Source organism: Pelobates fuscus, chromosome 1 (genome assembly GCF_036172605.1).
Source record: "Pelobates fuscus isolate aPelFus1 chromosome 1, aPelFus1.pri, whole genome shotgun sequence".
Lineage (NCBI taxonomy): Eukaryota > Metazoa > Chordata > Amphibia > Anura > Pelobatidae > Pelobates > Pelobates fuscus.
In genome coordinates, this window is record NC_086317.1 from 451,952,987 (window position 1) to 451,978,204 (window position 25,218).

The following is a 25,218-nucleotide window of genomic DNA, read 5'->3' on the forward strand; positions in this document are numbered from 1 at the left end:
ATGGCCTCGATTTAACATTTTGTATAAGCTTTTAAAATGATCTAATATTGTTTCCGTTAGAGTTTAAAATAATCTTTTTCTTCCTGAAAATATCAAAAATATATAATATATAAAAAAAAAATTCATCAATATATAAAAAATTATCAAAATATTAAAATATTTTTTCTAAGTATTAAATAATTTTACAAGTTTTCCACAAATATTAAATTACTTTAAAACATCAGTATTAAATCGAGGCCGTTATTAGAAATAATGAAAAGTGGCATTTCCTTTTTAAAATTGGCGTGTTGATGACAATCATTTTCACAGTTTCATATTTGTACCAATATTTTCGCTTATTGTGTTTTCTTAATTTATCCACATATATTAAAATATATAAAGTATCCCTCACACACCATTATTGAAACTTAGTAACTACATAAAAAAAAAGTTAAAACGAGTTCCAAGAAATAAAAATACAAAAAGCATTTATTTATTTCTGCCTTTCATCAGATGCTGGTAATTCATATAAATTCTAGGGCTATTTTTTAATACTAGAACCTAAAAACCAGAACATCAATAAATTGTACTTATATTTACTGCACACTTTACACATTTAGTAACAACTGGAAAACACTTGGTATTGTGTGTGCATATACACTATAGGGTCAGGAACACAACCATGTATTTCTGACCCTATAGTATTAAAACCACCATCTAGCCCCCTGATCCCCCTTGCCTCCCTAAATATAGTAAAATCTTACTTGTAATATAATCTGCAGCTGTTGCCACTGTCCCTGATCTGCCTGCATGCCTGACATCATCAGAAGAGATTCTGTGGGCCGATCACAATGCTTTCCCGTAGGATTGGCTGAGACTGTCAAGGAGGCAGATCAGAGGCAGAGCCAACACAAGTCAAACATAGCCCTGGCCAATCAGCATCTCCTCATAGAGATACATTGAATCAATGCATCTCTATGAGAAAAATTCAGTGTCTGCATGCAGAGGGTGAAGACACTGAATGTCAGTCACAATGTGGAGCACTGCCCCAGGAAGCACCTCTAGCAGCCAGAGGTGTGGCCAGGGGAGGTATCACGAGGCTCTAATGTAGACACTGCATTTTATCCAAAAAGACAGTGTTTACTGTAAAAAGCCTGGAGGGACTGATTCTACTCACCAGAACAAATACAATAAGCTGTAGTAGTTTTGGTGACTGTAGCGTCACTTTAATAAAAAAAAAATTCAGCCCAAATTAGCAAATATTGTAGGAATTATTTTTATTGGGTTAAAATATAATTAATTGCCAGCTATTGGATGTTCAAGCATATGAAACATTCCACAATAGATACTTCTTTTTAATAGGTCTTTGTTTTACTCCTTGTTATAACAAATGTATTGTTGTGCACTAGATAAATGGCGTTGTTTTGTCAATACTTTATATAAAAGAGAGAGTTTCATATGAACACGTCTGGATTTGTGCAACTAATATAGGAAAAGCAGTGTGTCGCACATTATTTGATGCATTCTGCAGGTTGATCGTCTCGTAATTTAAAATATCTTCTATTTCCATATCACTGGAATGTTACACCCCCCATCCTGCAGGAGGTACCATCATCCCAGTGTGTCCACTTAGCTGTGTTTGCTCTCAATGTAAGTGACACAGTATGCATAAGAACCATTTACATTACTTCGTTAGTAAAAATGTTGAAGATGAGGGGAAAATATGGCAAAAATACATTGTGCAGGAAACCGAAAAAGCTCAGCTATGTGACAATGGAAAAGTCAGAGCACTTAACAGGTTGAAAAAAAAAAAATCAATTTCAAGTTGAAGATGACAGGTAAATAGGTTATGTTTCTTTTTGTTTTGAGCTCTAAAGGCATTGTCAGGCGTGACCAAGACTGTAATAGACGTTAAAATATTTCTCGATGTTGGTACTGCTTTCACACTATTGTGGTGTGTTTGACCTTTTTCCTCTTTTAATATTAACTTTGACCTCAATTTAATATTTTTGGCTAAACTTTTCAAATAATTTCTTTCAGTTTATTCAAATATCAAATATATATATTACTTTAAAAAAAATGTCAATGTAGAAAAAAAATCTAAATATTAAAATACTTTTCATAATATTCAATCAATGTAAAAGGTGATCCAAAAATATTTAGTTATTTGAAAAGCTTAACCAAAAATATTGAATTGAGCCCTTATATATAAGTTATCAAACTCATGTCATCAGACAGGGATTGGCAGGTGATTACTATAATAGAATACCTGCCGACTGTTATGATTTGTTCATGGCAGGCCTGACAATGGACCTGATAGAGGCTTCCCCAACATTTTAAATCTTGAGTGTATATGGATACAGAGCATGTACACATGTGTGGGATTATAGTGTGCAGAATAAACTGCAATAATGTGAAGAAACTTCTACAATACATAAGCTGACCTGTGGAGTGACATCATTGGACAGAGATAACCCGAAAACTTTACAGTTTGCGCAACACTAAGGAGTGGCTATAGTTAGAAAATGACTTAGAGGGTCTATTTCTTGTAAGTTAAATGATTCATATCATACAATTTCAGACCATATTAAATTAATAAACACAAAAACATAGTATAGTACTACTGAGAATATAGAGTTCTAAAGTACATTACTGAGCATCGAAAAGACTATGCTGACAACATCCGGTGTGTTTTTTTAAAAATACCCAAATATACAACACATTATATGAGGTATGCATAACCTTTGCACATTATCTTAAATGGTGTTGGCATATTAGTCCTAGAACTCTCTGCAACCCAGCAGCATAAGAATTAATAGGATTATAGTGCAACATGTGCAAGAGGGCCAAGGTTGGACACCCCTGCACTAAATCATCACAGAAAGGAAACCAAGTGGACATCTGCAACTGTACATCCATCAGAGCCAGATCTCATACCAAGTCATATGTCCATTAAGCCTATTTTTATTTCTAAAAACATGTTGCTGATATTGCATCTGCTTATGAATAAAAACAATTCTTCCCATTCTGTTTATAGAATTGTGTATATAAGTTGTTATGGTGCTTGAAGTGAACATTTCATCTGTATTATAAGAAGAGGAACGGAGGACCTGCACTATTATGTTGACCTTTCAATAAGGGTAACAAGATCGATACTTTGATATTAATATTTTGCCAAGATGGACCCAATGATAACAAAATTAAGTTTAAGACATGTATAGGCTCTTAATAATAGAATGCTACACTTGGTGTATCACTGGATTGAAAAGCTTTGCTCCATTAGCCATTGGAGCTTAGTGCATAATATATAAAATAAACACAAATATTCTTACTACACTACACGGTTATATTGTCCTATAAATGAGATCCATTTACATGTCTCGTGTGCTATCCGGATTAGACTATGTCCTTCATAACAAGCCTCATGTTTACACCTGAGCAATGAATGCCAACGTTTATATCCTCGTACATCAATCACAGGCTTACAAGAGGCGAGGCAGCAGCTGCACTGGGGTAAACGGATCACTACCATTCAGCGAGCTGGCTTGATCGCCATATCTGTGTCAGACAGAATTGTTGCTTTTGTAACCATGGATACCATGAAGATACAGCTCTCCTTTAACTTCATTAAAAGTAGACAACGTAATTTTCTGGAACCAATCCAGTTTTGCCTTCAAAAGTTGCTTTCAGCCAGCCGGGTTCCACCGATCGGTACACTGCATAAAACAGAACATTTATAAATCCATATTGTTTTTATGTTTTTTTAAGTCAAAAGAGTAAAGGCAAATATGTAACAATGGGTACATTTACAATGCAACCAAACCAATGAGCAGAGAGGGGTGCGCAGGTGTGAACAGAAAAGAGTTATGTCAGAGAATGATGGCAAGGTCGGCAGTAGGCAACTGCCCTTTGAGCTGCTAGCTATGGAGGGTTGGCAAGGTGGATAGGGGCTGCAGCCTCAAACCATCTTCTGAAGGTTATAGCAGCATTGGAATGTCTACACAAAAGGCAGGTATTCAGTGTTTGCTACATTGGCAGAACGCAGAATGTAGAGAGGTCCCTGTTGCAAGAAGGTAGATCCCATGTTGTTCATCTCCCATTATGCTTTGCCTGCTTCGGATGTACATTTGGATGGATTTGCATGTGTCTGTCTTTGCATGGATATGTGTGTGAGCAATGAGCAAAGAGAAACAGTTATTTTTGGAGTGTTTTTGTTTCCTGCACTCATTTTGTATTACAGTTATTTTTAATTAGCACTTTTGTGTTGTTTGTGATGTTTTTTGAGCACTGTCGGTGTTCGTGCATTTGAATGTAAGCATGGATTTGTATGGAGTATGTGTGCGTGATTGTAGGGCTGTATTGGTATATTTAGTGTTGGCATTTCAATACACTTGTGTGTTTGTATGTACTGTTGCCATTTGACAGCAGTGGTGTAATTGTGTGTAGTGTTTGCATTTGAATGTAATGGTGTGTTTGTGTGTAGTGTTGGTGTTTAAAAGCTGGGATGTATGCACATATACACATACACTGTCACACACACACACACTGACAAAAAGATACACATACACTGTCACACACACACTGACAAAAACACACACATTGAGACACACACATATACACTTATATACTGGCATACACACTCATGCAGGTCATAATTTAAATATTTTTAGCTACCCTCGTGTTTCCTTATCATATGGGTGCAGGAGGGTGCTGGGGATCCACAGGGATCTGAATGCTGTCTGAAACCGCTGATTCTATCCTTCAAGGCTCTCTCAATCTGTTCCTCCCTTTTGCTCTCTCTTCTCTGTCTCTGTGCAGTAATCTAGTGTGCTGAGAAAAAGTGACCTGTACTCACTTCCTCCCAGCACGGTGGGCAAAACTGCTGATCTAACAGGCAGGGCTGCCATAATATCACTTGGGATCCCTCACAAACCGCACCAACCCACATATATACTCCCAAAGATGCTCAATGACACATAGATACAAACTCACACACACACACATATACATTCCAGACACAGACATATACACACACAGAGATGCAAACTGCCAGATAGACATACACATACACAGGGATATTCAATACCAGTCACACACACAGATAAAAATACTCATTAACAAACATGCACACACTGCTAGGCTAACACATTGATGGACACACATACACCAGCAGTGCTCTTTGAGCAGTTCTAGGAAGTGAATAGCAAGTAAAGCGTAAAGGACAATAACATGTCTAGACAATCCTCAGGAGCTCATGGACAAGAGAAAACATATGGACCTATAGGTGACTAGAACAATTAACTGGGTTATTCACTAAATGGGCATTTAAAGAGATTTTCAAAATGTAGGCCAAAATACCCAATTTAAAGTCAAATCTGAGTTCAGACTGGTATTTAGTGAAGATGGTGAACAACGCTGAATTAAGAAATTAAATACGGAAACATATAGGTAAAAAAATAAAAAACAGGGACGAATAATGGTGCAGCAAAATAAACAATAGTGAAATCTGAATAGTACATTTTATTTATTAGGCATGGACGGTATAATCCATGTCTAAGGATATCCCAAGGGAAGTCAGCAGGACTTGATTCCAGGCGGATGGTATTTACCATTTATTGAAAGATATAAAAAGAGAAGATCCAATGGTATGGTATGTACAAATAAGAACATCTGTAGAAGGATAATATCCTACTTAATTACGGTAACCTAGAGCAAGAACCCGCTCTGCTGTGTTTAACTTTAGGTGGAACAATCCCCACCGGAGGATGCTCTCGGTTACCGTAATTAAGTAGGATATTATCCTTCTACAGATGTTGTTATTTGTACATCCTTTACCATTGGATCTTCACTTCTTATTTCTTTCATTATATGGTAAATACCAGCCACCTGGAATCGAACTCTGCCGACTTCCCTTGGGATAGCCTTGGACATGGATTACACCGTCCAAGCCTACAAAATAGAGCTTGTATAGCTCTAAAAAGTGTGAAGGTTCCATTGGCATTTATTATTTAGATTTCACCATTGTTTATTTTGCTGCACCATTATTTCTCCCTGTTTTTCGTTTTTTGTTTTTTTTTCATGAAACATACATTGGTGTATGTCATTTGTTAATTCAGTGCTGTTCACCTTCTTTGTTGGTTTTTGGCTCATATTACGCAAGGGTGGGGGAACTCCTTGTTGGTGAACTGAAGCCACTGCATTAGATAGAGAGTGCTTAGTTATACAATGCTTTGTGCTTGGTATGTTGTGAAGTTTATTCCTATCAATTCTCATTTTAGTGACAAACCATGCCAGTCATATGAAGGAGAAATATCCTGAAAAAACAAATATTTTTCCAGGAACAAATATTCAGAGAACAATGAGTGAAAATGAGTGAGATAAAACTGAAATGCCAATGCCCCTGGAAAGGCCTAAGAACAAGGAAATAGAAACAGCCCTATTACTCTCCTAGCTTAAAAACCTATTTGAATGATGTGCAATGACTCATGTTTTTGAGTAAGTCATTTGGAATCTTACCATTACTAAATATCGCCCCCTGGGGGAAGGAAAGTTCATGGCTGTGCTCTGCCTTACAGGAATACATTGCTTTAGCTTGTCTGAAATAATAATAACAAAAAAAAAAAAAACAACGATTACTGTAATGCTATTATTACTGAAACACAAATGATGACATTATTATTATTTAATTATTTATATAGCGCCAGCAAATTCCGTAGCGTTGTACAATGGGTGCATCAACACGTGCTCTAACCTCAGCATTTATAACGGAAACGTCAGCCTTTCCTAAAACACCAGTTACGGTATGTGTGAGTTACAGAAATGATTTTGTCGCAATTTTAAAATATAACGTTTCTTCGACAACAAAAAAAAACCTCAATATGACAAAGCAAAACTGGGTTTAATAACTAAATAAAGCTCTTTGGTGATTGGAAAACTGGTTTGCAAAATTTAGGCCAACAGAAAGTAACGTTGGAAAAGGTTAGAGTTCACCTATATTTTGCGCACTAACTTACCACAACTCACTGTGAAAAAAACTAGTATCTTTAATTAGGGGAGTATTGAAAGGAAACAGGCTGCTAGGCCAGAATTCTCACATACTGGGCAACTGGTCAACGCGAAAACAAACAACTTAAAAAAAAAAAAACGAATCTTGAACAGTACATGATGTTTTATCAAAATTCCAAGAGACGTTTAAATATAGGTTAGTTTTTTTTTCCTAATGCGGCTGTTTTGGAACTTAATTTGTTGTTTAGTGATTACATACCTTGACATTTGAATGTGTGCACATACAAAGCAGGCTTTACTTTATTTAACTAACGGGGCAAAAAAAAAAAAATGTATTTGAGAAGAACCTTTTTTCCAAGTGTCGAGCATTTACACAGTCACAATAAATGGCACTCACCGGATTATTCTGGTGCTGGATGTATGGGCTCCTGTCCCCAAAACCCAGCATAAATTCAAAACAAACGTGCTTCGCACTGAAGGTTCAGCAATGAATTTAATCAAACCATGCCAGAATATTTTGGTACTGTAGTACCTTTGTCAGTGCTTTGGTAAGCATTTATAATATTTTAGAATCAATCCAAAGTAGAAATACCAGAGAAATATCCATAACTGCTTAAAACGTAGCTCAGTTGGAGAATTTGTCCAGTTCAGCTATTTTGAAAAATATGTGATTTTGCACAATCTTAATTAAGTAAATAGCTGCAAAAATAACCTCATGCAAGTGATGGCTATCATAGCTACTGTATTTTACGGCGTATAAGCTCAGTTGGAATTATGATTTGATTACTCCTCTGACTTAAAAATTACAATTAATTGGTAAATTCCAGACAGTTCTTGCTATCAAAAATGCCAATTTACTTTTATGGTATACAGTAAAAATTCATAATGGAAATAAACCATTATCAATGCGTGATTAGATATTCGCACCACTTGAAAATTCTTTCCCATGACTTTTGACTTGACTGCTGTCATGAAGATTTGTTTAGTTTTAGTTGTTTTTTGTTTTTCACTGGGAGTATCATTTCCTGTTTCCTAACTCTATTTAAAATTGTAATTCTTTTTTTTTTTCACCTAACAAGTCTTTGCCAAAATTGTATATTTTATAAAGGAACTGTCACCCACAAAACTATCAAAAGAATGTAATGTATTTATCTGAAGTGCCTATTAATCCAGTTGACCTGAAAACTGGCTGTACATAGTGTGATGCGTCAAAATAAGCCATCCCTGGCTAACAGTTTGCGTTTGAATTTATTAGTCAGTGTATTATATATACCCATGAGATCTAAGAGACATATTATTGTCAACAAGCTGTACTCATCAGACATCTAGGAATAACTAAAAGATGTGTTTTTGTTTTTTTCCCATGGAAAATGTTGTATGTTCAAACTTAATAATAAATTCCTCGCATGACGAGGACAGAGTATATTTCAACCATGGAAATCTATAAACTCACAATCGATACTTTTTTTGTCTTGGTGTTCCAACATAGATAATAGTTGTTTGGCATGAAGAAGGTTAATAGGGCTGGATGAAAAGTAAAGATGCTTTTCTAGGAGGTAAGTCCTGTTAAACTTACCGTCCGGGGATAGATTGCTTCAGTGACCCTGCATTTTCAAAGAGCTGGGCTTTAGCAGCTACCCTGATAGAGAAAAAAACACCACAAAACAAATAAATATTTTATACGAACACAGACAAAGACATAGATATAAACAGACAGTAAGGTAGACATTGCATGTATGTGTCTATACTACACTGTGGCCCTCAATACGTTTTACGTGGGCACCTCCCAGTCTAAAAAAACCCAAATGTTGTTTTCTATCTCCCAGCCCATTTCTGCATTATACTCATTCCTAAAACAAGTGAATAGACTAAATTACCCAATTTGTGTTTTTTCACATACATTTGTAATAATACAGATGCTAATAATAATAATCATGTTATACATGGCAATACACAATTGACCGCATTATAGTCATGCAATGGTTAAACAGGCTTCAGACCTTTAAATATTTCCCCCAATGCCAGTGGTGCAAAGAGTGTGTCTCCCCAATTTGCCCAGTTTGTGTCAAATTATTTTGGAAGGGTTAAAAAAAAAACTGACTTCTAAGTGCACCTAAGCCTGGCCCCTCTGCTGAAAAGCGTTGTGTCTGGAGCCTGTCACATTAGAAAGCGGCACTTTGATAGACAGGGAGGTGTATCTCAATTATAAATCAGATAGTCAGACAGACAAAGAGGTTTCATGTAAAAATACAGGAGAGATTGTTTGCTGTGCTAAGTCTGGAATAAACCCTCCTACAAATGAATGCATTTGTTTTACAGAAGAAAATGGAAAAACTATTCTACTCATTTTTTTCAGCTTGGATTTGTAGTACAGTTTGCAACTTTCTGTTCAATTCCTGGCATTTCTCAGTTTTGTGAATAATTTAGAGCTGGAATTGTGAATTTAGGTGATACAGCTAACTAATACGGTCACACGATTACCAGGCTGGTTACAGCTAACTAATACGGTCACACGATTACCAGGCTGGTTACAGCTAACTAATACGGTCACACGATTACCAGGCTGGTTACAGCTAACTAATACGGTCACACGATTACCAGGCTGGTTACAGCTAACTAATACGGTCACACGATTACCAGGCTGGTTACAGCTAACTAATACGGTCACACGATTACCAGGCTGGTTACAGCTAACTAATACGGTCACACGATTACCAGGCTGGTTACAGCTAACTAATACGGTCACACGATTACCAGGCTGGTTACAGCTAACTAATACGGTCACACGATTACCAGGCTGGTTACAGCTAACTAATACGGTCACACGATTACCAGGCTGGTTACAGCTAACTAATACGGTCACACGATTATCAGGCTGGTTACAGCTAACTAATACGGTCACACGATTACCAGGCTGGTTACAGCTAACTAATACGGTCACACGATTACCAGGCTGGTTACAGCTAACTAATACGGTCACACGATTACCAGGCTGGTTACAGCTAACTAATACGGTCACACGATTACCAGACTGGTTACAGCTAACTAATACTGTTACACGATTACCAGATTGGTTACAGCTAACTAACACTGTCACACAATTACCAGACTGGTTACAGCTAAGTAATCACCAGTTCTATTAGAAAGTCGTTTCTTCTTCACTCTTCTAGAAAACTTCACTAAATGTGACCATAAATGCCCATTGCTATTTTTTGCACAGACTGAGAATAATTCACTTTTACAGACCTCTTTCATTCATAATAAAACACAGTATCGGTGGGTATATAAGAAATATTAAATACATTGTAATAAGCATTCGCAACTGCACAGGAAATTGCACAAACTCAAGCTACTTCCTGCGTTTGGGAGTCTTCCTTCTGTAGTTTCTGCAGCAGACCCTGTTCAATCTATTTTTTGTTGGCAATGCTATATTTAAAAAAAAAAAATGTACAGTTTTTCTTCTTTTTTTTCCTTCTTCAATGAAGCAACTAAAATATGATTAATTCTTAGTTTACGCCTTACAAGTGTTATCCCTTACAACAACTAGAACGTTCGCCTATCAATGAATAAAACTAGTTTGCAATTCTCACACTGATCCAGGTCTCTGGTAGCCATTACTGGAACCTGTATCCAGCCTTTGCCGTCTCATAACTTTGGGAGGTAAATCAGGAAAAACCTTTGAAACGTCTTTCAGGTCCATGGGCGTTAAGCTTTGGGTCGATGTGCTCCGACTTTTAATGCCTATGGTAAACAGGAGGAAGAAAGTTAAGACAGTTTAGTAAGGTAGCTTTACGTGTCTTACTTTTTTAAACATATACATAGGTTGTTTTGGGGTTTTTTAAACCTACGGTAGTCTTTATCCTGTGTAATTAGGGCTTTTATACAGATGAGATATTTCCTTATTGTGTTGTGGATAACTATTGATACTGTGATCTAAGCAAGAAGTAATGAATAATAAAAACATAATTTTTGTTACGATGATGAAAAGCCCTCTGTAATTATAATACTAACAAATGAATGCACCTATATTTACTACTTGCTCTACAGAAACTCCAGTATGCATTTACAATAGATTTGTATTATTTGTATTATTATCTACTTACATGTATAAACTAATTTGTTATAGTAACTCACAGGCTTGATTTTCCTTAGATCTTTGAATTTTACTTGAAATGTATTTTACACAGTGACATTAAGCCATTGCAATTGTCAGGCATTGCAATTGTCAGGCAGTGTCGTTGAACCCAGACAAAACAAAACTACAGGTGGGTGTAGCGGTTACGGTGCCTATAGTCTGTGGCTGCTCTCCAGATTTAGAGCACCGGGAAACCTTCCCAACTCAGCTGCCCTGGTAATGTGGGCATTACAAGTGTCAGTCGTGGACGCGTGTGACTGTATCTTTAGCCCTCAAGTTGTTATTGATCATAAATCTGCCCTATATCATGTAGCATGAAAATGGTAAAAAATAATGAGAAATAGTTTCACATGCTTGGTGGATTTTGGAGAAAGAACAACGCAATCTGTGTTTTGTTTTCTTTGCGCATACTTTTAAATCATGCAAACACAGAACCAGGGCCGCCATCAGGGCATGACAACCATAATGGTTGTCACGGGCCCGGCGGTCCTGGACTGCTCAGGGAGTCCCGGGCCCCACATTTCATTTGTGCACATATAGATAGTGATTATCGCTATCTATATGTTCACCTCGGGCCCCGGATACCTGTAGAATGCAGACGGGGACCAGCCAGCACATCTTAAATCTCCAGCTGCTCCTGCCCGAAACTCTCGCGAGCTCTGCGGCCGGCAGAGCGTTGTCACGGGTTACCATGGCAACGCTCCGCACGGCAAACAGGTACAGCTCGCGAGACTTACAGGCAGGAGCTGCTGGAGAGTTAAGATGTGCTGGCTGGTCCCCGTCTGCATTCTACAGTGGCTAGCACCCTCCACCAGACCACCGGATCACCAGGGATGCGATATCCCCCCTCCCTGGCCAGGTAAGAAGCAGGGAGGGGGGAATAAAATGTAAATGCCACCAAAAAGGCTCCCCTCTCACTCCCCACCCCCTATGCAGCCCCCTTTTTTACATACAGCCCCCACATTTACATACACTAAAACCACAACACAAACACACACTGCATACACACACTAAAACCACAACACACACACTGCATACACACACTAAAACCACAACACAAACACACACTGCATACACACACTAAAACCACAATACACACACTAAAACCACAAAACAAACACACTGCATTCACCATGCACACACTAAAACCACAACACAAACACGCACTGCATTCCCCATACACACACTAAAACACAACACAAACACGCACTGCATTCACCATACACACACTAAAACCACAACACAAACACGCACTGCATTCACCATACACACACTAAAACCACAACACAAACACGACTGCATTCACCATACACACACTAAAACCACAACACAAACACGCACTGCATTCACCATACGCACACTAAAACTACAATACAAACATACACTGCATTCACTATACACACACTAAAAGCACAACGCACACTCTGCATTCACCATATGCACACTAAAACCACAACACAAACACACTGCATTCACCTTACACACACTAAGGCCACAACAAAAACAAACACTGCATTCACCATACACATACTAAAACCACAAACACAAACAATCTGCATTCACTACACAAACACACAATTTATCTAAAACACACAAAACTACATTCATTATACAAATGTGCAATCTGTATCCATTTTACACACCACACAGGGCATACTTGTGGGTGGACTCAGAATGGGCCCTCGGGGGCGGGCCCAGGGGGCCCACACTTTGAACTGTGCCAGGGGCCCTGAAATTTCTGATGGCAGCCCTGCACAGAACTGTTTATTTTCTGCTGATTTGGTAATAAACAGTCTATTCTTTCATGTGTCTCACAACTTAAAAGTCTTAAATTAATAAAACTCAGGCAAAATACTAATATGAATAATATGACAAAACTGTAACTCGGTATACATGTATTATTTCAAGCCAGGGTTTTTCATGCAAATCAGATTATTATTATTTTTTTATATATTTTTTTTATTCAGAATGTTATATATTGTCTAATGCACTGATAGCATTTATTGGCAAATAATATTTTTGATATAAAATAACACTTTATATAGACTTAGGTTATTTCAGAGGAGACAAGTGTATGTACTACAGAATCAGGTTAGCATATCGTCTGCTTAGAGGGCACCACATGCATTATTTTAATGTTGTTCCTTTTATTCCCACCTCTGCAGACTTTAAGGCTATGCCATTTTCATATCAGTTGAAATCTACAAATTGTGATGTGCTGTCATCATACCTTCAAATGATAGATGAGGCATCCCAAAATGCTTAGCCTGCAGGATGCCTCATCTATCATTTGAAGGTATGATGACTGTGCATCACAATTTGTATGACATTCTTAATGTTACGTTTGTTAACACATAAATTCAGCAGAACACCTTTAAAATATAAAACAAAAATAAAAACATCTTCAACTAGTATTTTTTTTGGTTCAGATAAAGCCAATAGTTTTTACCTTCTGGAGAAGGTAAAGAACGAAGGGAAGATGCAGAGGAACGTTTCAACCCAGAGAATTCAAAATGGCCTTTCTTAGTCAAGTCAATCGGAGGAGATGAGTTTCCCGGGCTAGTGACAGATGACACACTCTGACAATCAGACTCTACATCTGTTTTTGAAGCATCTTCTTTGGAACTTGATTCAGGGCTGGTAGTCCAAAGGCCGGAGCTTTTCTGGCCATTAGAAGAAGGTGTAGAAGTCACCCAAGGAATTCCCCCTCCTTTCTTTTCTCTTTGAGGCGATGACACTGATTTTGAAGTACTATTTTGTTCTGAAGAGTGCGAAGAAAGTGATTCAATGCTTCCCATTGGGGTACTAGTTGGGCTACTACTATAAGAGTCACCTAAAAAAGAACATACATGTTGATTATTTTATTACATATTCCATCATGCAAGATCACATGGTTTTCATTAGGTTGCTCCTCTTATGGTTTTATCTAAAAAAATATTCTCATGCTTGATGCCAATTCAAGGAAGCTAAACAAGCATTTGCAAAACAGGACGATAATTGACACAAAATGTGAATTTTATGGTTCAATGGAAGTCTGAAAAAATCTTCCACATGCTAAGAAAGTTCTTATGAATAATAATAAAAAAAAATACTTAGAAATCTGATAAAACAGATAAACAAATAAATAAATCAGAAACGTAATTTAAAAAAAAAAAAAACAACAACATACTATCTGGATCTGCAAGGCATGGTGTTAATCTTCCTTTAGGTTTTCTGGATCCAGATGAAAGACAGATTGCTCTAGTCCGTCTTGAACTTGTCCGGGACTGAGCCTGCGGAAGAGGCACATTCGGATCTGGAGCAGTATGGAAAATCTATATACAAAAACAAAACATGTACAAGTTGTTTAAATTACATATAACTTTTGTGATCCATATTAAGAAGATATTTTAATTACAAAATAAATATATTGTAACGATTTAAAAGTAAAGAAATAGCCTTCCCCTTCAAGTGCTAAAAACCTAGTTGCATAATAAATATTTAGTATATTTTTATTCTTCTACCAACGTCCACTATTCCTAGCATTTGATGTACACCATTTCTAAAGTTTGAAAACAAATTATCCTCCTGCCTAAAGGAACAAGGTTAGGAAGGACATGGGGCCTGCTTGGGGTGTATGATTGCATGTTAAAAAGTATCAATGTACATTATATTTTTGGGGGGTAAATTTGCGGAGATAAATACTAATGTCTTTTGTCTATCAATTCAGCGAGCACAATAAAATGTACTTGAACTTGACTGACAAGAAAGTGTAGGAGAACCCACGTTCAGATGGTTATACATCTCACTGCCTCAGCAAGCTTGGGACATGCAACATCGATTTAAAGGACCACAATAATGCCAGGAAAACAAACTCGTTTTCCTTGCACTATATAATACTTAGGTGCCCCCCACCCTCAGGGCCCCCCTCCCGCTTAAAACCCCTTCAGCCACTTACCTTAATCCAACGACGGGCTACCTCGGCGCTGGTGACCTCTCCTCCACCTCCGACGTCATCTCCGAATGGAGCCAAATGCGCATGCGCAGCAAGAGCCACGTGCATTTAAACCACCCATAGGAAAGCATTCCTCAATGCTTTCCAATGGACATTCTGCACGCTCAATGCAATTTTCGCATCAAGCGCCGCAGAAGCGCCTCTAGCGGCTGTCAGGAAGACAGCCACTAGAGGCTGGATAAACCCTGCAATGTAAACATAGCAGTTTCTCTGAAACTGCTATGTTTACAACTGCAGGGTTAAAACATGGGGGACCTGGCACCCAGACCACTTCATTGAGCTTCATAGTGGTCCTTTAATGTGTACTCCTAGAAAGATAGCCCTGCACTTTCTGCCTGCCATTGACTTCCAGATTGGACATTAAGTGATATTGGTAAGTGGAAGTGTAACTACCATATAAAGTTGAAGTGATTATTTTGCTTAAAATGCCCTAGTACGGGTAAAAAATGCCAACTATTGCATCAAACCCTGTGTTTCTATTTTTCTATATCACACCTGATGACCCCGGGCAAACGGTAGCCAGGAGAAATGCGCGTTGAGTGCAGACTGACATGGCTTTTTTTCTCCAAACGGCTTTTTCACTTAAACTCTACTTTAATAGCAGATAACTTTTTAGCCTCTGGTCCATTAGGGAATTACTTCACTTGATTACCCTAGAATATCTTTTAGATATACCGCTGACAATTCAAATTTCTATTTTTTTTTTATGTATATATTTTTTACCTTTATTGTTCAATCTAGTAGGTAGGGGGAAGTGTTTGCACGTGGGTTTCTTTTCCAACTTAGTCATTTTTTATTTTTTGGGGGGAACTGGGGCTTAAAACATGGAGGGAACAAGTGCCGGCTGCCAAATATGTAGGGACATATAGTTTGGCAATATTTTAGACTATACTAGGGACCTACCGGCTCTTGCACCCTACCTGTTTGCCTGGAATTGATTGAACTATAATCAGTACTAGATTCCCCTCTCCCCCCATCCCCATTCCCCTCTCCCTCCCCCACTAACTCTCAGAATCTCTCTAACCCCTTTTTTGCTCTGATTCACATGTTGTTAACCAGATAACTATGTGCTCTAATTTATATGCTGTCACCAGACAACAAGTTTCACTCAGATCAGCATAAGAGCATTCAGCAGTGAGAAAATTGCAACATTGGAGAAACTTCACTAATTGTTGCAATATCTCCCTAAGAGATACTTTTGCTTAACTCTTTGTTTATTTGTTATATTTTCTTTATGTTTGACCAATGCACTGCCTTGGAGCTCACACTCCATGGCTTCTAGAATCCTAGTACCAGGAATTTTTTATACTATTTTAAAACTTAGAAATAAAAGTTATTTTTTACCGTTACATCACTAAGACTTTTGATCATTCACTACAAACTATCTTTTTCTCTTTCTATTTATCCATGAAGAAAAATTGCCCTCATAAACAGAATATCAGATTCCGTTACCATTTGTTGTATAAAATGATTCATTAATAGATTAAATGAATACACGGTGAACCGATGCATTGTTTATTAGTCAAGGCGTACACAGTGTATGATTGTGTAACACGTACACATTATTAAATCAAGGTCTCTCTAATCCTTGAAATCTGCTTCTCACATTAAGACAGAATGAAATCCGTAGCAATAATATCAGACAGAGAACGAGAAGAAAGAGAAAGTTATTTTTTTTCAAAAAATATTCTAATCTAGGTAATACATTCAAACCTACCTGTTACGCTTCTGCAAATTACTATTTTACTGTGAAATAAAACTATATTGTGAAAAAGCAATTTTATAATAATTATCACCATTATCATAATGATCATAATAGTAGTATATACCTTTTCATAATGCTCTATTAAAATTTCAACAACTATATTTTGAAACTTGATGTTCATCATGGCTGCCACTGTTTCCTCCTGAGCTCTCATGAGGGTCGGCCCAAAGATGACTCCAAGATTAGAAATGGTCATTAGATTTTGTTGGCTGTGCAATGATACCCTGCAAGATGAGAGAAAGGCATATTCAAAGTTTATGAGAACCACTTTGGTATTTGGAATATTAAAATTATAAGAGTGCCCCAAACTCCCTACCTCCCTCCCCTGGAAGGCAGACCAGGCTCGTGGGCATGCAACCTACAACCCCTACCCTTCCACTTTGACTGACCCTTATTAAGCTGGCATCTATCTCCTCTCTATCTTCTCACTCTCCTTATAATATATAACTAAAAAACACCACATCCTATCCCACACAAGTTAAGGGACAAAATAGATTAACAACCTCTCAAGCACATCTCCCAAACTAACTCCCCTACCGAATGTGACTACCACCACAAGCTAAAACTTCATGCGAACACGACCCCTCTTACTCAGGAGCCACCATCTGTCCGTGGTCAAGGTCAGCCTGAATGCCCCAGAAGGAGCCCTGACTAATAGAGGACAACACACCCCTCCTTGGGGAAAGGTGAAAAAGCCCAATAGACCCCGAGAAGAGTATATCCATGGATACTGTAACAGTATCCCATCACTTGTAGCTGTATCCCATCAGTATCCCATCACTGTATTTCTATATATCTGTACCTATGTATCTCACTGTACTTGCTACAAATGAAAACATATAAATAAAGAATCTGAAAAAAAGAAAAATAAATAATATTTATAATTATAAGAAAGTCATGGTTTTGTCAGGAGACACTTTGCACGAAAGACTCCTGTAGCTAAAAACACCAGGTTTACTGTGCACTACAAGAATGCAAGGAAAAGTGATCTCATGCAGCAAAGGAAACTTCGCTCAACCCGAACTGCACTCCCACTCCAGTACAGAAAAACAAAAACAAATAGCCTCAGCCCTTAACGAGCTGGTGACTATATGTTAACGTGGGAGAGAATGTGGCTGGTTGCAATATGTTAAGGTCTGAGACAACATGTTTGAGAAAAATATGTTAAGAGGGAAGAAAATATGGCTGGTGGGAATAAGTTAAGGCGGGAGACAATGTGTCTGCTGGGAATAGATTAAGGTTGGAGAGAATATGGCGAGTGGCATAAAACAATATTTACCTCACAAGGTGCTTGATTAAGATGTCCAACATTTCTCTGTTTTTTTCTGGTAACTTATGAACGAGGGCATGAACTGCTTGAACTCTGTAGTTCTGGTCATCTGACTCTGCATGATAATACAATAAATTAGAACATCTAAACATCACCCAAAAACTTTCAAGGAAATATTTAATCATACATATTATTATTAATGATAAAACATTACATGTAATATAGCCTCTGTTATTTTGTAATTCATACATAAAAGTAAATACCCCTTCTCAGTGCATCACTTGACTTATCCCTTATCTGAGGGGGGCCATTTTGAATCATCTTTAAAAGCATAAGAACTGCTTCAGAATAAAATGAGATTTAAAGGCATACTCAAAGCACTAAAACAACTTCAGCTCAATGAAGTGGTTTAGGGGTATAGACCATGCCTCTGCAGTTATGCTGATCAATTCTTTAAAAGTTTCTTTGTTTATGCAGCCTTAGCCATACATCCCCTGGTTGAGACTTACACAGCCTCCCAAAACACATACTTAGAAAATTCCTACATCTAGACCAAAATTTACTTGGAAAACAGAAACATTAGAAAAGAAAACAAAATCAGCTAAATATAAAAAGTTAGATTTATAAAGAAAAAATAGGTGATATTCTGGGTCAAAGTGCTAAATAAGAAATAATTGCCATGGAAATGAATGGAATGTTTCTCAACATTTAGCAATCTGCACCCAGAAAAAAAAACTATTTTGTTTTGATAAATATCCCCTAATCACTCAAATTTAGGAGATCTTTAGTATGCTAATAAATAAAAAATCTGATTCCCTTATAACAACAAGCAGCCAATTGGAATGGTGAACCGTGAAATGTGTGGATGATAATAAACATTCCGTCTGCTATAATTGCAGGCTGTCAGCAATAAAAGTAAAAATAGTCATATTCCCAAACACTCCTTCAATAAACTGTTTCACATAAAGTAAGCTGGGATAGTACATGCCCTTAATGGGCAAAAATTCATCCTCTAGACCAGGGCCCTTCAGATGTTGCTAAACTACAACTCCCATGATTCTCTGGCTATCTATGTAATTTTTTTTTTTTTTTTAAAAGCTATTGCTTTCCCATAAAACAAAGTACAGAGTGTGAATGAGAGATGGGATAGGAGTCTATGTAAAAATACAGTCACAGAGGCCTATGAAAGGACCAGGAATGGCTGACACATCTCAGCCATTTATTTTCTACAGTAAAACACCACTGGATACGGGTCAGCACTTAGGCCTTCATTTAATACTATTGGATATACTTTTCAAATGATTTAATATTGTCAACTCAACTTTTAAAATTATATTATATTACAAAAGATACACTGCATGGCCAAAAAAAGAGTCGCCACCAAAAAAAAAAAAGGTCACACACTAATATGTCGTTTGACCGCCTTTAGCTTTGATTACAGCACGCATTCGCTGTGGCATTGTTTCAATAAGCTTCTGCAATGTCACAAGATTTATTTCCGTCCAGTGTTGCATTCATTTTTCACCAAGATCTTGTATTGATGATGGGAGAGTCAGACCACTGTGCATAGCCTTCTCCAGCACATCCTAATGATTCTCAATGGGGTTAAGGTCTGGACTCTGTGGTGGCCAATCCACCGATGAAACCTGGTATTGTCATCTTGGAATAAGCCCGTGCCATCAGGGACTAAAAAAAATTATTGATGGAATAACCTGGTCATTCAGTATATTCAGGTAGTCAGCTAACCTCATTCTTTGGGCACATAATGTTGCTGAACCTAGACCTGACCAACTACAGCAACCCCAGATCATAGCACTGCCCCCAGAGGCTTGTACAGTAGGCACTAGGCATGATGGGTGCATCACTTCACCTGCCTCTCTTCTTACCCTGATGCGCCCATCCCTGGTGGTTCCTCACTATCCTTCCAGTTTTTAATAATAAGTTGGACAGTTCTTAACCCAATTTTACTAGTTTCTGCAATCTCCTTAGATGTTTTCTCTGCTTGATGCATGCCAATGATTTGACCCTTCTCAAACAGACTAACATCTTTTCCACGACCACAAATTTTCTTTCGACATGGTTGTTGAAAAATGAGAAGCTACTCATTGCATCAGTTGGGGTTAAATAACTTGTTGCCAGCTGAAAGATAATCACCCATGCAGTAACTATCCAATCGGAGGCTCTTACCTTTTTGCTTAGTTAAATTCCCTTTAACTAGATATACTCTTGGTTTTTTAAACACCATTAGTTTAAACCTTGTAAATTCAAGAACAGAGCTGTGTATGGAATAATACGTAAAACATATCTTCACTATAAAACAGCATAAAATTATGAAGAACAGTCAAACAGCTTTATGTAGTGAAACGTTGCAATTTATTTCTGTGCAGGAAATATACTCACTGACTGCAAGTATCAAATCTTTGTGCAATTTATAGGTCATCAGGGGTTCCGTGAGACATCTGAAACAGATCAAAACAAGTCAAGCATTTCTTGAAGGACGGGACTGTGTATTGTAGAAAACAGGGTGAGGTACTCTAGCAGTAGTTTTAAGATCCCAAAGAAAGTAAAAAGGAAACTAAATACTCTCACCATGACGACGGCGTATTCAGGGCTAGATTAACATAGGGGCTGATGGAGCTGAAGCTCCAGGCCCAGGCCCATGGAATAGGCCCATTGAAAAAAAATAAATAAATATATATATATATATATATATATATATATATATATATATATATTGTTTTACACACTACTCTTAGGTTTGCCACCTGACTGGTATTTTACTGGCACAGCCAGTATTTGAGGCTGCATGGCCGTGCCGGTATTGCAGTAATACCGGCAATACAAACGCAGGTATTTGTCTCAGAATAAATGGAAATTACTCTGCAATACCAGCACCGGCCAGTAGGGGTCACTGTGTGTGGAGAGAGGCAGGCATAGGAAGTTACAGCATATCCCTCCCTGCCTCTCTCTACTACTCACTGATCCGTGGGGGAGCAGCTACACAGCACAGCGTCCAGACAGCAGCTCCCAGCCTGCAGAGACAGACTACAGCTCATGGAAGTGAGGGATGGGGGGAAAGGCAGCAGGCACACATGGGGACACTGAGACATTAGGGGACACATGTGGACACTGAGACACTAGGGGACACAGACACTAGCGGACACATGGGGACACAGAGACACTAGGACACATTGGGACACAGACACTGGGAGACCTGGAAACACTAAGACACTTGGGGACACTGGAAAACATGGGGACACTGAAACACTATGGGACACTGGGACACATGGGGATGCTGAGACACATGGGGACGCTGTGAGACATAGGGACATTGGGAGACACCGAGACATTGGGACACGGAGACACTATGTCCCCATTTCTCCCAGTATCCCCATGTCCCCATCCAGTGTCGCTAGTGTCTCCAAGTCTCCCAGTGTCTGTGTCCCATGTCTCTCAGTGTGCCTATTGTCCCCATGTGTCCCAGTGTCCCTATATGTCCCAGTGTCCCTATATGTCCCAGTGTCCCCATGTCTATGTCCACAGCTGTCCCCATGCCTCCCAGTGTCCCCAAGTGTCTGTCTCCCAGCCAGTGTCCCCTAGTCTCCCAGTGTCCCCTAGTCTCCCAGTGTCCCCTAGTCTCCCAGTGTCCCCTAGTCTCCCCGTGTCTGTGTTCCCATGTCTCTGTGTCCCTAGTGTCTTAGTGTCCCCAAATGTTTCAGTGTCCCCATGTCTCACAGTGTCTGTGTTCCTAGTGTCACAGTGTGCCTAGTGTCCCCATGTCTCCCAGTGTACCTATATGTCCCCATGTCTATGTCCACAACTGTTCCCAAGTCTCCCAGCCAGTGTCCCCAGTGTCCCCTAGTCTCCCAATGCCCCCTAGTCTCCCAGTGCCCCCTAGTCTCCCAGTGTCCCCTAGTCTCCCAGTGTCTGTGTTCCCATGTCTCTGTGTCCCTAGTGTCTTAGTGTCCCCAAATGTTTCAGTGTCCCCATGTCTCACAGTGTCTGTGTTCCCACTGGGTGCCTAGTGTCCCCATGTGTCCCAGTGTCCCTATTTGTACCAGTGTCCCCATGTCTATGTCCACAACTGTCCCCATGTCTCCCAGTGTCCCCAAGTGTCTGTCTCCCAGCCAGTGTCCCCTAGTCTCCCAGTGTCCCCTAGTCTCCCAGTGTCCCCTAGTCTCCCAGTGTCCCCTAGTCTCCCCGTGTCTGTGTTCCCATGTCTCTGTGTCCCTAGTGTCTTAGTGTCCCCAAATGTTTCAGTGTCCCCATGTCTCACAGTGTCTGTGTTCCTAGTGTCACAGTGTGCCTAGTGTCCCCATGTCTCCCAGTGTCCCTATATGTCCCCATGTCTATGTCCACAACTGTTCCCAAGTCTCCCAGCCAGTGTCCTCAGTGTCCCCTAGTCTTCCAGTGTCCCCTAGTCTCCCAGTGTCTGTGTTCCCATGTCTCTGTGTCCCTAGTGTCTTAGTGTCCCCAAATGTTTCAGGGCCCCCATGTTTCCCAGTGTATGTGTCCCTAGTGTCCCCATTTCTCCCAGTTTCCCTAAATGTCTCAGTGTCCCCATGTCTCAGTGTCTCCGGGTCTCTCAGTGTCCCCAGTATCCTAGTGACATGGGGACACTGAGAGACCCGGGGACACTGAGAGACAAGGGGACACTGAGAGACATGGGGACACTGAGAGACATGGGGACACTGAGACACTGGGAGACTAGGGGACTGGACAACATGGGGACACTGACACTGTGATACATAGGGACACTGAGACACTGGGTGACTTGCGAGACTGAGACACTGGGAGCAATCCATCTATACAGCAGAATCAAACTGTGAGTAGTTTGTTGGTGATTTTACAGAATTTTCTCTGATGTCACTCCTTGTGATTATACAAATGATTAAGGCTGGTATTTTTTTCCAAGAAAGGTGGCAACCGGGGGCAGAGCCTAACACCGCACCGGAGCAGACGCCATTACCCAGAGCTCCGAGAAAAAACACAGCAATCCGCCGACATCAGGACCACAAAGCGACACCCGTGGTCTCAAACAACACCGCAGCATACGGGCAGACTCACCGGCTAGGCTGATGCCATTTTTTGTGACACCTGGAGTGAAAACCCGAAAACGCAGCGTTAAGGCCTACCGCACGGGCGGACAGCACGGAGACCGAGTGGAGTGGGACTGGCCGTGGCACTTACCTTCCACAGTAGACCAACAGATCAGCCAGCATACCGCAGGTGAGATGGGACGGAAAACTCCAAAACCGACCCCAGTCGCCACTAAATCACAGCAGGACATTGGCCAAATGCTTCAAACGCCCAGGGTGATACAAGCGCCCACTCCCCGTGAGGCCTCACCTGCACCCTCGGACAAGGAATATATCCATGACAGTCCCCCACCAGGCCCCTATAGACCAGAACCCTCACTGGCACCAGAGGACAGCACCCCAGCCACGAAAGGGGACATTCAGAATATGCTGTCAGGCCTCCAACGAATCTTAAACAAATGTGGGAAGCAGACTTAGCAGCGCTCACCACACAAGTGCAAGCAGTGACAGCCCACACTCAAGCAACAGAGGGGGACATAACAGACCTAAAACACAGTATACACACAATGGACAACAAGATTCGACAACTGCACACTGCCCAAGAAAATCTCTCCAACCAAGTCCATTTACTGGACGACAGGAGCCGACGTAAAAATATAAAAATCAGAGGGGTACTAGAGACCGTACCACTAGAGGAACTGCCCCACTACATCAGATGCCTGGTGTCAGAGGTATTGCCGACAAGACAGGCTAAATCTTTTATATTTGATGGGGTATACAGAATTTCCAAATCACCGCAGGCCCATAGCGCAGCCCCAAGGGACATTATACTCAGATGTCAAACAATGTCAGACAAGCTCGGGCTGCTGGCGGCACTTCAGGGGAAGACCCCATTGGAATTTGAGTCTTGCCGACTCTCATTTTTCCAGGACTTAAGTAGGTCCACACTCCTGTGGCGCAGGGACATGCAATCGGTGACCAAACCACTTCACGCAGCTGGAATACCCTACAAATGGGCAACCCCCAGAACCTTATGGAGAACAACACAAGGCTATGACCCCCCAAGACGGTCACGCTATACTGGGCATACTGGGACTCTCAAGTCAAAGCGACGCGACAGCTCCACATCCTCGCCCTCAACCGAAGTCAGCGGACAAAGAGACAGTCTTTCGATCCAGAGCCACGGGACCTCCACAGACATGAACTGTGCCACCTCCTCAGCTTCGCCTGTGCGACCCGCTGGTCTAATTCAGACCATACAGAACCGTTCTCTCTCTTAATTTTGTTTCACAAGTTTATTTTCAATTTCACTATGCTCTAGAAACTGCCGTAGGCGGAGAAAACACCCTTACAGGGTTGACCGTAACTGCTCCGGTGATAACCCCCCTCCCCCCCACCCCTGGGATATCGGGACAAGCACACAGAGAGCCACCAATAGATAACCCACTCCATGCCGTGACTAACGCTATAGCGACTTAGTGGCGTGTACCTCTAGGCTCCACGCTACACAGGGTTGAAATAGATGTACTTTTTCAAAATCGACAAACAGCGCTAACACATAGTCCTAATAACTCACGAGGACACACACCGCCCCCAACGCCATCACTCGTTATGACATTTCAGCATGTACTGTTATGCTCTCTGTTATGTTTATATGTTATATCTTTCATTTCATGACGTGCCACACACACAGAGTAGCCTCTCATCCTAACCAGCCCTCACCCTAAACAGCATACTTACACTCCCTATTATAATGTAAAGCAGACGACACAAGGCCACTTCATTACGACTTGGTCTAACCTGCACACACATACAAGCTATAGAAACGGTACACAGAACAGTGCCAGGTATCAAGTTGACTCATATGTTATGCTGTATCTTGAATCTAGTATAAACCAAAATGTGCCATTTTTACTCACGCTACACCACTGCTATATCTCGATGTATATGAAAGAGTATGTGTTAGTAGTTGTGGCAACGCAGACTCTGATGTATTTTCGTGCACGATAAAAAAATAAATAAATAAAAAAG

At 39.9% G+C, this 25,218-nt stretch overlaps 1 protein-coding gene across 1 annotated transcript in view; it reads right to left on the reverse strand.

Annotated features, from left to right (window-relative positions):
* Positions 1 to 2,128: 2,128 nt before the first annotated feature.
* ARHGAP42 (Rho GTPase activating protein 42) overlaps positions 2,129 to 25,218 on the reverse strand; it is a 310,577-nt gene continuing 287,487 nt past the window's right edge. The window contains exons 16-24 of the mRNA XM_063430497.1: positions 20,549 to 20,607; positions 18,158 to 18,263; positions 16,943 to 17,102; positions 14,289 to 14,433; positions 13,569 to 13,952; positions 10,575 to 10,725; positions 8,561 to 8,623; positions 6,496 to 6,575; positions 2,129 to 3,695 (exon numbers count right to left, since the gene is read on the reverse strand). Coding sequence (XP_063286567.1) covers positions 3,607 to 3,695; positions 6,496 to 6,575; positions 8,561 to 8,623; positions 10,575 to 10,725; positions 13,569 to 13,952; positions 14,289 to 14,433; positions 16,943 to 17,102; positions 18,158 to 18,263; positions 20,549 to 20,607 — 1,237 coding nt within the window. The 3' untranslated portion in view covers positions 2,129 to 3,606. The remainder of the gene's footprint in view (positions 3,696 to 6,495; positions 6,576 to 8,560; positions 8,624 to 10,574; positions 10,726 to 13,568; positions 13,953 to 14,288; positions 14,434 to 16,942; positions 17,103 to 18,157; positions 18,264 to 20,548; positions 20,608 to 25,218) is intronic.